The 13712-nt window shown below is 44.3% G+C and overlaps 1 protein-coding gene across 1 annotated transcript in view; it reads right to left on the bottom strand.

The window, feature by feature from the left end:
- POLE (DNA polymerase epsilon, catalytic subunit) overlaps positions 1-13712 on the bottom strand; it is a 57817-nt gene that overhangs the window by 42451 nt on the left and 1654 nt on the right. Inside the window, exons 2-16 of the mRNA XM_055147040.1 lie at positions 13467-13608; positions 13276-13356; positions 11321-11365; positions 10864-10956; positions 10417-10571; positions 9801-9942; positions 9628-9708; positions 7953-8060; positions 7388-7498; positions 4440-4525; positions 3860-3979; positions 2206-2338; positions 2001-2114; positions 1683-1895; positions 1417-1524 (exon numbers count right to left, since the gene is read on the bottom strand). Coding sequence (XP_055003015.1) covers positions 1417-1524; positions 1683-1895; positions 2001-2114; positions 2206-2338; positions 3860-3979; positions 4440-4525; positions 7388-7498; positions 7953-8060; positions 9628-9708; positions 9801-9942; positions 10417-10571; positions 10864-10956; positions 11321-11365; positions 13276-13356; positions 13467-13608 — 1732 coding nt within the window. The remainder of the gene's footprint in view (positions 1-1416; positions 1525-1682; positions 1896-2000; positions 2115-2205; positions 2339-3859; positions 3980-4439; positions 4526-7387; positions 7499-7952; positions 8061-9627; positions 9709-9800; positions 9943-10416; positions 10572-10863; positions 10957-11320; positions 11366-13275; positions 13357-13466; positions 13609-13712) is intronic.

The following is a 13712-nucleotide window of genomic DNA, read 5'->3' as shown; positions in this document are numbered from 1 at the left end:
ACATAGGGGGAGAAGAGGTAGTACAGTAGGTAAGGTGCTTACTTTGCATGGAGCTAACCTTGGTTTGTCTGATCTCTAGCACCACATATGGTTCTCTAAGCCTTCAGGAATGATTGCTGAGAATAAAGAGTAAGCCCGGAGCACTGCTAGGTGTGGGTCCCAAACAAAAAGATAAATGTAAAAAAATGAAAGAAGGAAAGAACCAGAGGAAATAGCTCAGTAGCTTAGAATGACTGCCTTGTAGTTCTTAACTCCCATTCCCAGTGCCATCATGTACTGAACCTCACCTGAGCAGCTCTGCTGTTTGTGGCTGAGAGCAATTTATGGGTACACCACAGCACTTGTGTATAAGCATGACAATAAATGTGAGTGATCCCCAGAGAACAACTCAGCTAAAAAAGATGTGGGAGTACCATGACCAGAAACTACAACCCGGGGCAAGAGCGATTGTACAGCGGGGAGGGTGTTTGCCTTGCACACAGCCAACCTGGGTTCAATCCCCGGCATTCTTTATGATCCTTCAAGAAATGTCAGAAAAAAAAAAAAAAAGAAATGTCAGGAATAATTCCTGACTCCTGACTGCAGAACCAGGAATTACCCCTGAGCATCACTGGTATGACCCAAAAAGAAAAAAAGAAAAAGAAAAAAAGACCCACACACAGAAAGTACAACCCCCTGAGCACTACAGGACTAACCTCCATGAACACCTCATTTAAATATGCGAGCATGCTTTACATACAGGAGACCCAGTTCAATCCTTAATACCACAAGCTCCTAAGCACTGCCAGGAGTGACCCCCAAACACCTAGAGTTGGCCTTGAGGGGTTGGAGAAACAGTACAGTGGGTAAGGCATTTTCCTTGCATGCAGCTAGCTGACCAGGAGTTGATCCTCGATACCCCATGTCGTCAGTTCCTGTGCCCACCTAGAGGAATTTGAGTGCAGAGCCAGGAGTAAGCCCCTGAGCACAGCTGGGTGTGACCCCCAAAACAAAAAACAAACAAGAAAAAGAAACAGAAGTGAATCAAAGAGTAGAGCGGGTAAGGCACTTTCCTTGTATGCAGTGAATCCAGATTTGATCCCCAGCACTTCAGATGGTCCCCAAGTCCATCAGGAGTGATCCCTGACTGCAGAGCCAGAGGTAAGCTCTGAGCACCGCTCTTTATGCCTACCCCAAAGCAAAAAATGAACAAAAAAGAAAAATGAAAAAATGAACAAAAAGAATAAATGTGTGAGCATGATAGTGAAGTCTATGCAACCATGGTCATCTTAGCAACAGCAGTAACAGTAATACAGGTGCCCGGGCACCAGTCCACAGTGAGATGTAATAAATATGCTACCCGGAGAAATAAGTCCATTGGACTAGGTGAGTGAACACCTGCTCCTTTTTATGCTGCTCCTTCAACTGAAGCATTACCTCTTGGAAATTGGTGACCTGCTCCATGGGCACTTTCTCTTCCTCCTCCACAGCATGACGCAGGGTCTGCTCCACCCGCTGCAAGAGGAAGTCAAAAGCAGCAGGATTCTAGCACAAACAAGAGAGGACACAAGTGAGAAGGGAAGATGTTCTTGCAGCACCAAATCACCTCAAGTGGAATGCTGCAGAGAATGCTCAGAAAGAAGCTGTTTAGACAGTACATATGATATGGCTCAGTTTCATGCTCCCACCCAAAAGGAGCGCACCATCTTGAAACGGCAGGGGATGTCACTGCGGAACACTCCTGACTCAAGGGCTTCCACATGGCCACCAACATATGTCTCAGAGTCCAGCACATGACCATCATCTGTCAGCTTGTTGAACTCCTGTTCTTGCTTGTTGGGAAAGATGATGTTGGCATGAAAAGCTTGTACCATCAGCAGGGCCTCGCAAAGTGTTCCTGAGCCCTTCCGCAGTACCTATAAAAGAAACATCAGGCTTTGAACCAGACACCAATATTCCCAGGTGCTACCCAGGGACTAGCACCCACACCAAGTCACAGCATGGGAGGACAACACACTGACCTCGTCGGGCTCCATGGGAATGATAGTGCACAGAGCAAATATGAAGGGGTGTACATACTTCATATACAAGTAGTATGTGGCAACTGCATCTGACACTGAGTATGTGGCTAAAGTCTGAGGAGAGAACATCAGAATGTAGAGTCAACTAGGTGTGTGCAGGGAAGTAACCCAATCTAAAATGAACAAAGCAAAAAGGCCTACTTGCCTGGGGCTGCTCTGTGGCCATACGGCACATGTCTTCAGGGTCTAGCTCCACAGGGTCATAGCCCAGTTTGGCTTTAGCAGCTGCCTTGAGGTTATGGCTTCCCACAGGAAGGTAACTGTCCCTCTTTACCCACCTGAAAACAAGAATGGGAGCAAAAGTCAAAGATGTTTCTGAGACATAGCAAAGCTGAAAAACAGCAAAGCTGAACCCATAACAGGAAGGAAGCATCCAAGTAAGAACCTCAAAAACCTCCTCTGAGACTTTACACAATACAGGTCTTGCATACCTGATCTAAGTTCATATCAGAAGTATACACAAATGCAAAGATGAGAGAGCCAGGCTTTTGGTCTTCAGTCCTTCCTTCTGGCCTCAGAGAAAAATCAAATATATGGACTTCTCCCAAACCCTTTGCAGCTTGCTTCTCACCGGTGTTGCCAGTGCCTGCCTTATTCTTCTCTTCCTCTCAGGCTGCACTGTCAACTTTCCTCCTCTCTTCACAGTCACTAAGCCAGAACAAACTAAAGGTCCCTTGCTCCTCTCTCATCCCTCTACTTCCAGTTCCCACATTGTCCTCTCCCCTACAAATGCCCGACTGTGGCATTTCAGTCATTGTCACCTGAATACAGGATCCACTTCTCTATTATTACTATTATTGGTTTTGGACCATACCCAGTGATGCTTAGGGTTATTCCTGGCCAGCTCAGGGGACCATATGGAGAGAGCTGGGGATTGAACCCAGGTTGGCCAAGTGAAAGGCAAATGCCTTACCCGCTGTAACATCTCTCTGCTCCCTTCTTTGAGAGTGCACTAAGTGCACTGATCACCCACAGCTTCTTCATCAGAACCCAAATGCAGTGACCCCACTATCTTTATGACCACGAATTCTGGGTTCTCCCTATAATTGCTCTTGCTCCCATCCCCCAAGGCTGCTTATACCTCAACTTGAACTTTGCCTGTTCTCTTAGGACCCTATCCCAGGTCCTGAGAACCAGTATTCTCTGTCCCGGAAACCTAAAGAAATCCAAGTGATCATCTCTTAACCATCTTATTCACCTCTCTTCATCATCTGACCTGTCCTCTCAGCCACAACATGGGGGAGAGAGAGAATAGATCAAACTTTAAATACACCAGTTGCTCCCTAACAATCAAGATAAAATCTACATCTCATAGCCAGAGATACTGTACAATATGTGGCAGGTTGTGGCTATCTAGGAGCTCTGTAGAACTGGGAACTCACACTACCAGGCCTTCCTTTCTGGTCTGGCTTTCCCACCTGGAAGGCTGATGTCAACACACTCTTGCTGACTAAATGAATGATAAGCAAACATGAAAGACAACACACCACTGAGCAGCTGGCAGTCACTTTCTCTTTGGGTGAGAGATGTGGTTCTGAAGTTTTTCCACCCTCAAGAAGCTAGAAACAGGACCAGTGTGAGCCAGGAGAGCTTGGGGCTCACATGAAGAGAACTTCAGGGGCCCGGATTGACCCCTGAGCACAGAACTAGGACTAACTCCTGAATACCATTGGTGTGACACAAATCTTCCCCCCATATTCCAAAAGTTCTCCAGGACATGCCCCAGGCTGCAAATGAGCTGTGACAATACGTGTAGGTGCACTAGAGCACAATGTACCACATTCTGACATCAGACCTACCTGAGACAGTCCATGTGGATGCACTGAGTTGCCTTGTATTCCCCCTGGCTGTCCTTCTGGAAGCCTATCTCTTGGTACATGCTTAATCCATGGATTGCTGCTCTGGCCTCCACAAATGGCCTATGGAATAAGGATGATGGATGCAGGAAGGATGGGTTAGTATCTTTCACATGCAGGAATGAAGACCCTCAGAGGATACTGAGTGCCCTAGGGCAACGCCTCATACAGATCTCTGCTCAAAGGGAATAAAAAGCCCACTTGAGTCAATTAGTGCAGTTCTCTACTTTTTTCGTCTCCCCCTTTTCTCCTTATCTTCACTATTTCTAAGTGTAAATACTATTAATTAGCAATAGATATACCCACACATTCATTTTCAAACTTTTTTGGGGGCTTTTCAGTGATGCTGGGGGATCACTCCTGGCTCAACACTCAGGAATCACTCCTGGCAGGGCTCGAGGACCATATGGGATGCCGGGGATTGAACTTGGGCCAGTTGCATGCAAGGCAAAAGCCCTACCTACTGTACTATCACTCCAGCTCCTCATTTCTTAGTTACCCACAAGTAAGACATTAGACTCACCAGTCAAAAAAATCCCCATTGTAGGTGACCATGACGGTGGGTTTGGTCTCCTGGACATGTTCAAACCATCTTTGGATAAGGTGAACCTGCATTCAAAGAATCATATTCGTTAGGGATTGCTTCCTCCCCCAACCCCACTTCAAGCTACTTCTAAGTATACCTTTTACAAGATAGGAAAAACAACCTCATGTCAGCCTTTTCTTTCCACCCTAAAGTGTCTAGAAGTGAACAAACAGGATGAAGATCTAAGATGGCAACTATGTTTTTTTTTTTTGCTTTTTGGGTCACACCTGGCGATGCACAGGGGTTACTCCTGGCTCTGCACTCAGGAATTACTCCTGGCCGTGCTCAGGGGACCATATGGGATGCTGGGATTTGAACCCGGGTCGGCCGCGTGCAAGGCAAACGCCCTACCCGCTGTGCTATCTCTCTAGCCCCAAAGATGGCAACTATGGGACCAGAAACCACCCCTTTTTCTTTTTAGGGTTGGGGTAGGCCCACACTCAGTGGTGCTCAGGGCTTACTCCTGGCTTTGCATTTCGGGAACACTCCTAATGGGGCTTGGGGTGTCAGGAATTCAACCCAGGTTGGCCGTGTGCAAGGCAAATGCTCTACCCTCTGTACTATTGCTCTGGCCCCTGCCACACCTATTCTTAATCCCCCACCTATAGAGAAAGAGTAAACAGAATTGGGTTGCTAACACCCTTTAACATCCTTTACAGAACTAATGGGACTCTTGATTTTGATTTGTTTGGCTTTTTGGGTCATACCCAGCAATGCTCAGGGGTTACTCCTGGGTCTGCATTCGGCGATTACTCCTAGTGGTGCACAGGGGACCACATGGGATATGAGGGATCAAACCCTTGTAGGCCACGTGCAAGGCAAAAGCCCTACCAGCTGTACTATCACTTTGGTTGTTCAGCAATTAAATGCTTGGCTATGACCACTCACCTTTAAAGGATAGTATTGAACACATGTGGGTAGATGAGAAAAACAAACAAGGAGAATGGCTCATCATTTTGAACAAATAGCAGAGTCAAAAATGACCTGATTGCTTTAGGCTAGTGACACTGCTGTGAATCTTTTGACTAGTGATGATGTGTGTTGAACTGTTGTTAATGTCAGAGCTAAAAATGATAAGATAGCAATATGGACTACTGGATGTAAAAATAGAAAGACTGTTACCTACATATGGAGGTACAAGAGATGATAGGATTTCCTCCAAAGATAAGTTACTGGTGACCAGTCCCATGCAGACAGTTACTAAGAGCAGCTCTACAACTAAAACTAGGCTTGGTTGTTTAAGATGTCTTTTGAATATTCTCATAGAAGACTGCATTAAGCAAGATTTTGGAGCTAAACCAAAGGATTTTCAGATGCAGAGTAGACTGCATTAATTTTTTAATTTCCATCTAAATGTTGCTAAGATAAAAGGAGTCACAAGAACTTTTTTTTTTTCTTTTTTGGGTCACACCTGATGATGCAGGGGGGTTACTCCTGGCTCATGCACTCAGGAATTACCCCTGGCGGTGCTTGGAGGACCATATGGGATGCTGGGACTTGAACCTAGGTTGGCTGTGTGCAAGGCAAATGCTCTACCTGCTGTTTTATCATTCTAGCCCCCAACACAATAACTTTTTTCTGTACTTTTATATCCATGTTTTTGGTTTTCTCATTAATCTTTTGTGTTCATGGTTTTGGCTTAAAGAAATAAAGGTATGGCTTGTGTCAACTATCCAAGCCAAAGAATTACAGTGCACATGATTCCCAGACTTCATAAATATATTCCCGGGCAACTCTTCCATTATCTTACAGGAAAAAAAAAATGTTTATGCCTCACTGTATGTGGAAGCATACTTTGCTGGTTTGAATAAAGTATGAATACAGTTTTTTAGCAATTTATCATGGTTTTGTCTGCTTTGGGGTCACACCCGGTCCTGGCCAGGGATTGCTCCTGGCTCTGTACTCAGGGATCATTCTTGGTAGGGCTTGGGGGACTACATGGGGTATCAGGGATAGAACCCAGATTGGCTGCTTACAAGGCAAATGCCCTAATTGATATACTACTGTTCCAGCCCATCTTTTTTATTTCCAGCATTGTCTTTGCTATGCTCTTGCTGATGGCTCAAGATTTTTTTTTGCTTTTTGGGTCACACCTGGTGATGCACAGGGGTTACTCCTGGCTCTGCACTCAGGAATTACTCCTGGCGGTGCTCAGGGGACCATAAGGGGTGCTAGGAATCGAACCCAGGTGAGCCACATGCAAGGCCAACTCCCTACCCACTGTGCTATCGCTCCAGCCCCTGATGGCTCAAGATTTTAATCTACTTCCTTATTTGATAACATCAGTGATTCTGATTTGTTTTTCATTTAATTTTTGTAACACTGATGAAGGATCCAAGCATGTGAGACAAAGGTGGATCAAACATTATTTCTGTAGGTGGAATAAACATTACTTTTGTGCATTCTTTGGTAATTTTTTTTTTTTTAACTACAGGACTGGAGCGATAGCACAGTGGGTAGAGTGTTTGCCTTGCATGTGGCCGACCCAGGTTCGATTCCTCTATCCCTCTCGGAGAGCCTGGCAAGCTACCGAGAGTATCCCACCTGCATAACAGAGCCTGGCAAGTTACCTGTGGCGTATTTGATATGCCAAAAACAGTAACAACAAGTCTCACAATGGAGACGTTACTGGTACCTGCTAGAGAAAATTGATGAACAAGAAGATGACAATGACAGTGACAAAGACAACTATAAAGCTTTGCAGGGGGCAGATAGATAATGTAGCAGGTAGAATGTATGAGGCTGACCGGGTTTGGGGATCCCACCACTGTGACCAAGGTCAGCAAGATGAATAAATGAGTCAATAAATCAAGGCTTGAGTCAATGTAACTGTTCCTTTCCATTCCACCCCAAATGCAGATCAGTCTCCAAGGGAAGATCTCTACCTCATCAGGTTCATTGAAGACACAGAAGGGTCCTTCATATTCTGGCTTGGGGGTGAACTCAAAATCTTCAATATCTTCTGAAACAATCTCTCTGTTGGTGATGAGATAGCCCTGGGGAGATGATTAGAAGACCATATGAACTGATACACAAAGTGAATACTTTTCAATTTGGATGCTATACCTGACTCAGGGTTTGTTCCCGGCAATGCTTAGAAAGACCATGTGGTTGAGAGATCAAATTTAGGGTCCCTGCTTGCAAAGTATGTACTCTAGCACTTATTCATCTTCACAGTCCCAAAGCTGAACATTCTTAATTCCAAAACCTTACTGCAAAGGTCTCAGCAGCAACTTAAATTTGCCCTAACTTTCCCAAGAAGAGACACATTACCTTCATTTACAAATGTCTCAGATCTCTACTGGAGGAGTGCAAATGATATCAGAATAGTTTATTTTCTTGGATCTGCTCACTTTCACCAAAAATATTAATAAGAGAAGGACACTTATGATTTGGGGACCAGTCACTTTTCCTATTCCCAGAGCTTAATTCCCAGAAGTCCCCTCTTACTTGACCATCAATCATGTAGGAAATCATCATAATCTGGTCAGTCTCAGCATCGGGAAACTTGAGAGGCAGCTTGGTCGTCTCAATGTCAAATGCCAAAACGACAGGGTCCTAGAGAGACAAAATCCCGACATTAAGCCAGCCATAAACTTGGAGCCACAGAGTACAGGGGTTTGTTAAGGTGCTTGTCTTCCACACAGCCAAACCTGGTTCAATTCAACTCCTGGCACCACATGAACCCCTGAACAGAGCAGGGAGAAGCCTCTAAGCAATGAACTTCCCACTAAAGAATTTGACCAACCTGACACCTCCAACCCCCACCACACTCGCATACAAAAAAGTTGACTACAATCAAGCTGGGCCTGGAAAAGCAGAACCACAACAAAGAAAGTTTCTGAAAGAAGACAGGTAAATTGAATTGACTGACTTACATCAGAATATCATAGTTTACTGATGGTGTGAAAAATTACATGCAAAGCGGCAAGAGCTGCGGTCATTAAAAAAAAATCTAGAATTACAAAACATGTGAGCCTCTAGGGGCCAGAGGGATGGTACAGTGGGTAGGATGCTTGCCTTACATGGAGCATACCCAGGTTCGATCCCTGTAGCCTTTATGGTTCCCTGAGCACTACCAGGAATAATTCCTAAGTGCAAAGCCAGGAGTAATCCTGATATCACTGGGTGAGATCCAAAAACCAAAACAAACAAAATGAAACATTTGAGTCTCTAAACAGTCTAAAATGCATTAACTTATGTTGGCCATATGACAAGCCTGGCAAGAAGACTGGCATGGCACTGAGTCAACATCATATTAGAAATAAGAAAGTTGAGTACAAAGACTTTTTTTTTTTTCCCTTTTTGGGTCACACCTGGTGATACACAGGGATTACTCCTGGCTCTGCACTCAGGAATTACCTCCTGGTGGTGCTCAAGGGACCATATGGGATGCTGGGAATCAAACCCGGGTCGAGCTTGTGTAAGGCAAACGCCCTACCTACTGTGCTATTTCTCTAGCCCCTACAAAGACTTTTTAATGCCACAAAAATTTCCCTAAGCAAAGTCTTTCAGGCATAAATCAACTTTTCAAACAATTTTCTGTCAGATACCCAAAACAAAGTCAATCTTTCCCTTAAATATTAAGATTTGGGGTAGGGTGATAGGACATGGGATACAGCACTGGCTTGTACCGGGACCAGGACATTTCCTGGCATCTAATATGGTTCCTCAAGCACTGCAAAGAGTAATTCCTCAGAACCAGGAGGGATCTTTGAGTGCCACTGAATGTGGCCCAAAAACCAGAAACAAGCAAATTCAAACCTAGTCTAGTTTAAAATAGTGATGTCATGTGGTGGTATATAGTAATAAAAGTATGCTATTTTGTATTATTCTCAACCTATTAAAAAGGTCTTTTTGTTTTCTTTCTTTTTTTTTTTTTTTGCTTAGGGTTTACTACTGACAAGCTTAGGGAGCCCCTAGGGATCAAATCCACAAGGTCCCCCAGGCAGAGTTGGAAGAGTGCCAGCACAATCAGGTGTGGTCAAATACCTAAAGGGAGAAAAAAGCTAATTCTAAAATCCTTTTAAGAAAATACTGGAGGAAAAGAAACACTGGAATCAAATTAGCATCCCTCCAGAAACAAGCAGAAAATTAAGGATGAAGGCAACACAATGGTACTTACTGGTCGTTCAACAAGGTCATCTCGACGGGCAATTTCCACTGGAAATGCACTTCCTCGATATCTCACATTGTACCAATGAGCCTTCGAGAAATAGTGTATTAAATAATTAAAGAATTATTCATGTCCATTCACTACAGATTTAGCTCTCATTACCCCTGTGGTTAGGAACTTACCACATGGATCTTCAGGTCGATGGAAAGGCGGATGTGGTAAGGCACGTCATACTCTCGCATGTCTACAATATTGTCCAACTGGTCAGAGATCTTCTTAGAGGTTTCCTCTTCATCCATAATCACATTGCCTCCTTGCAGAACACTAACACAGCAATTTATTCAGCAACTTTATTGTTTATTGTCTCCTTTTGTTGTTGTTGGAGTTTGACCCCTGGCAATACTCTAGGGCTATATTCTAGAGCACTCCTGGCTAAGTGCTCGGGGACTAGTGGCACCGGGGGTCACACCTGGGTCTCCTACATGCAGAACATGAACTCCAGCCCTTCTAACTATTGCCCTGTTTCTCAACTGCTCTCTAACAGGAGGCTGCAGAGGGTGATAACAGAGTCCAAACATAAAAGTAAATCAAGATGGCTTAGATAAACTGAAAAGAGCTTTGGTTTTGGGAAATGGTTAGGAGCTAGTATGCAGGCTTTGCAGGCAGGAGCTCCAGGTTCAATCTCTAGCACTGCCAGAAATGGACCACTTCCCCAAGACTGTGACCCTCCTACAGTAAATCAAAAGGGTAACAGTTCTTGTGGACAATTGGCCCTCTGCTTATTAGAGAATACTATACCTGGAAAGCATAGCTGTGTAGGAATCACTAGCATGGCTCTGCTCACGGTTCTTCTTCACAGCAGGAGAGATTTCCTTCCTTACTCGGACCAGGTCCTCCACAGTGTTAAAAGACAGTTTAATGTAATTTCGCTTCAAACCCACCAAGTGATTTGGCTATAGAGTGAAGAGATTGTATTCATGAGTTGAGAAGAAAAAAAGACTTTATTAGAGAGAGAAAACAAAGGGAAAACATGTAATATATGTTAGAATCAGCCAACTCCCAAACAACTTTCCAACTTTTGCCACTAATGTTCTCTAAAGAGGACTACAGGAAGTCACCAAAGCCCTGTCATTCATTCCAACCCACAGCCACAATCCATGGGGCCTAGCTTGCTTCTTCACATCTCAATGCACAAGTAGGATGGACCCACATTCATTTACCCTAGAAGGTCAGAGAGATACTCACCAAGTCAAGATCCTCTTTGGGGACAGTTTCTATTTTAGCAATTTTACCCTGAAACTTCTTGGAGAGAAAAGATGAAACTTCTCGTTCACAGCCCTAAATTGGGATTAGAAGGGCAGTTAGTACTTTTCATGAGTAAAAATCTTTTTTCCTTTCTTGCCTGTTTCTCTAGAGGCCTCCATATTTTCAGTTCTGAAGCTCTCATACAACAGAGTTCCCAAATTTATTTTAGCTATCTCCCCCATTTTCCTGAAAAGAAAAAGAAATTACTTACTGCCCCCCCATGGAAACCTACCTTCTTTAAGAGAACAAAGTTGTTCCCCCAAATCTTCTTGCGTTTACTGCCAGCCTCCTGGGTCATTTCAGTACTTCCCAAAGGGTGGTATCACCCACTTTGGGAGAAAGAGTGCCACAGAACAAGGTACAAGCCATCTAACCAGATTCTATGAACAACACTTACCTTTCTGGTTGCAATGTAGAAATATGGTTTGTAGGGCAAGGCCACCTGAGAGTCATCAATTTATTGAAAGGTGATGAGAAAAGGGGAGAAAAAAAAGTGAATCCAAGTTGCATTCCAACTTAATACAGCTGAAGTTACACCCAAGGGCACCCTAGATCCAGTGAACCCATGGTTCTGGGGTTAGGAAGTTAGCTGAAGTGGTAGAACATATGTCCAACACCAATACTCTGAATTTGATACTCAACAGTGCATGACTAGATGTTGCTCCTCTTGTGCCCAAGTTTCAGATACCCACTTTTGGAGAGACCAAGTCCACACATGATAATGCAAAAGCAAAGGAACTTTATTGCTTAGCTCGAGTTAGGGTTCAAGTCTCATCCAATGCAGCAGAGTCTTGACAAGGACCCTGACTCCAAATCATAAGCAGTTTATATGGAGTTCATTTAAGAAGCGGTTTATAGATTTGTCTATTTTTAGCATTGCCCTATTACAACAGTGGTCAGCAATTAGACAGCAGGTACCAGTAACAGTTTGGGGTTTTTCCAAGGAGGGTGCGGCAACCCCTTATGACTGGCTAGATCCAACTGCCCAGTTTCTTATCTAGGTGAATTACTCAATTGGGAGTTTACCAGAAACTGCAAGCCCTACTTTGGGGAAACAAACTGAGGCCTAGTTGAGACTTAATGTTAGTTGAAGCCTGTCATGGCATCAATTTCACCCTCACACCCCAATCTACAAACACCATGAGCTGAAGACACAGCTCAATGGCTAATATATGCTTTGCATGCAGAAGGTCCAGGGTTGATACCCAGCACTATCTGGTTCTTAAACACCACTGAGGGAGACCCCAGAACACAATCAGGAGTAGCTCCCAAGCACTGCCAAAAAAAATATGAACAAACAATGCATCCATGACCTTGACACCTTGAAATGGTACAGTAAGAAATTAGGTATGGGCTGGAGCAATAGCACAGCAGATACGACACTAGCAAGCCCCAGCATCCCATGTGGTCCCGAGGCCACCCAAAATGATCTTCGAGCATTGAGACTGGACACAGCCCTGAACACCGCTGGGTGTAGCCCCAAACAAACAAACAAACAAAACAAGGGCCTGTGGAGGTAACTAAAAGGGTTGGAATACATGTTTTGCATTTGAGAACCCTGCGTTCAATACGTGGTCCTAGATGGTCCAAGATCACCAAGCACTGTATCTAGAGTAGCCTCCAAGCACCACTAGGTATGGCTCCAAAATGAATAGGATCTGTATGTAGGAACAAAAAACATAACCCTGCTCATCTTTCAGTTTTTCCGAGCTAGTTTGTCTTAGTATGCTCTCGTGGTGACCAGTGCAGCTCCAAGGGGTCCATGTTTCTGAAGGGCTTCAGTTAACCAGAAGCCTCCCAGTCCCTCTCTTCATAGTCACAGAGCCAAATGAATACTCATCATTTTACTTATCCCTTATCATTAAGGAGTATTTTTTGCTTTGATTTGATTTTGGTGTTTGAGCAAAACATGAGAGTGCTCAAGAGTCATTCCTGCTGAGGCTCAGGAGACGCTATCCACATTGTTGACAACTGAACCTGATCAGCTCCAGGCAAAGCAAGAAACTTTAACCACTGTATCCTCTCTCTAGCCCACCGTATGTTTTTCTAATACTTGAATGTGTGTATATATGGTGCTGGGGATTGAATCCAGGTCCTCACCCATAAAAACGCATGTGCTCTACCACTAAGTCAGATCCTCAGATGAAGAAAAAAAATTTTGGAGGGTGTCTTGGGGGGTCTGGTCCACACCAGAGTTTAGTAACTATTACTGTCTCTGTGCTCAGGGGTCACATAGGGTATTGGGTGGCCCTATGTGGTATCAGCCACAGGTAAGGCAAGTACCTTAACCCCTCTACCATCACTCTGACCCCAGAGTGAGTGGTTTTAAGCTTCCATGCTTTAGGGACTTACCTTAAATCTGCTCCCATCATCTTGAATGAAGTAGTAATCTACTGCACTGACTAAACGTTTATCTTCATCTAAAATTTCAGTCTACGAGACAACCAGTCAACACAATAAATTAGCCAATAAGATTATCCTCTATATAGCATAAGAGTTCCCTGATTGGGGGGGGGGATTGGAGTAAAAACCCAGGTGCTTACTGGATGCATGTTGATGAGCCAGCCAGTCTTCTCACCAGGTTCCTTAAGTCTCTCAAAACCAAATCGAGAATCCATCTTATCTGTCCACTGACTGCGCTCCAGGCGCTTGAGTGCAGAGACAGAGGAAGAGGGGCCATCATCTCTGAAAGGAGGGACATTTAGTCTTCACTGATCATGCCCTTAAGTCATCAGTGTGTTTCAAGGTGACACAGTAGAGGCCACATTGAAGAATTTGGCTTCTGGCAG

The sequence above is a fragment of the Sorex araneus genome, chromosome 9, assembly GCF_027595985.1.
Source record: "Sorex araneus isolate mSorAra2 chromosome 9, mSorAra2.pri, whole genome shotgun sequence".
NCBI lineage: Eukaryota > Metazoa > Chordata > Mammalia > Eulipotyphla > Soricidae > Sorex > Sorex araneus.
The sequence above is the reverse complement of the archived record's forward strand: the minus strand, read 5'-3'. Positions and strand labels throughout refer to the sequence as shown.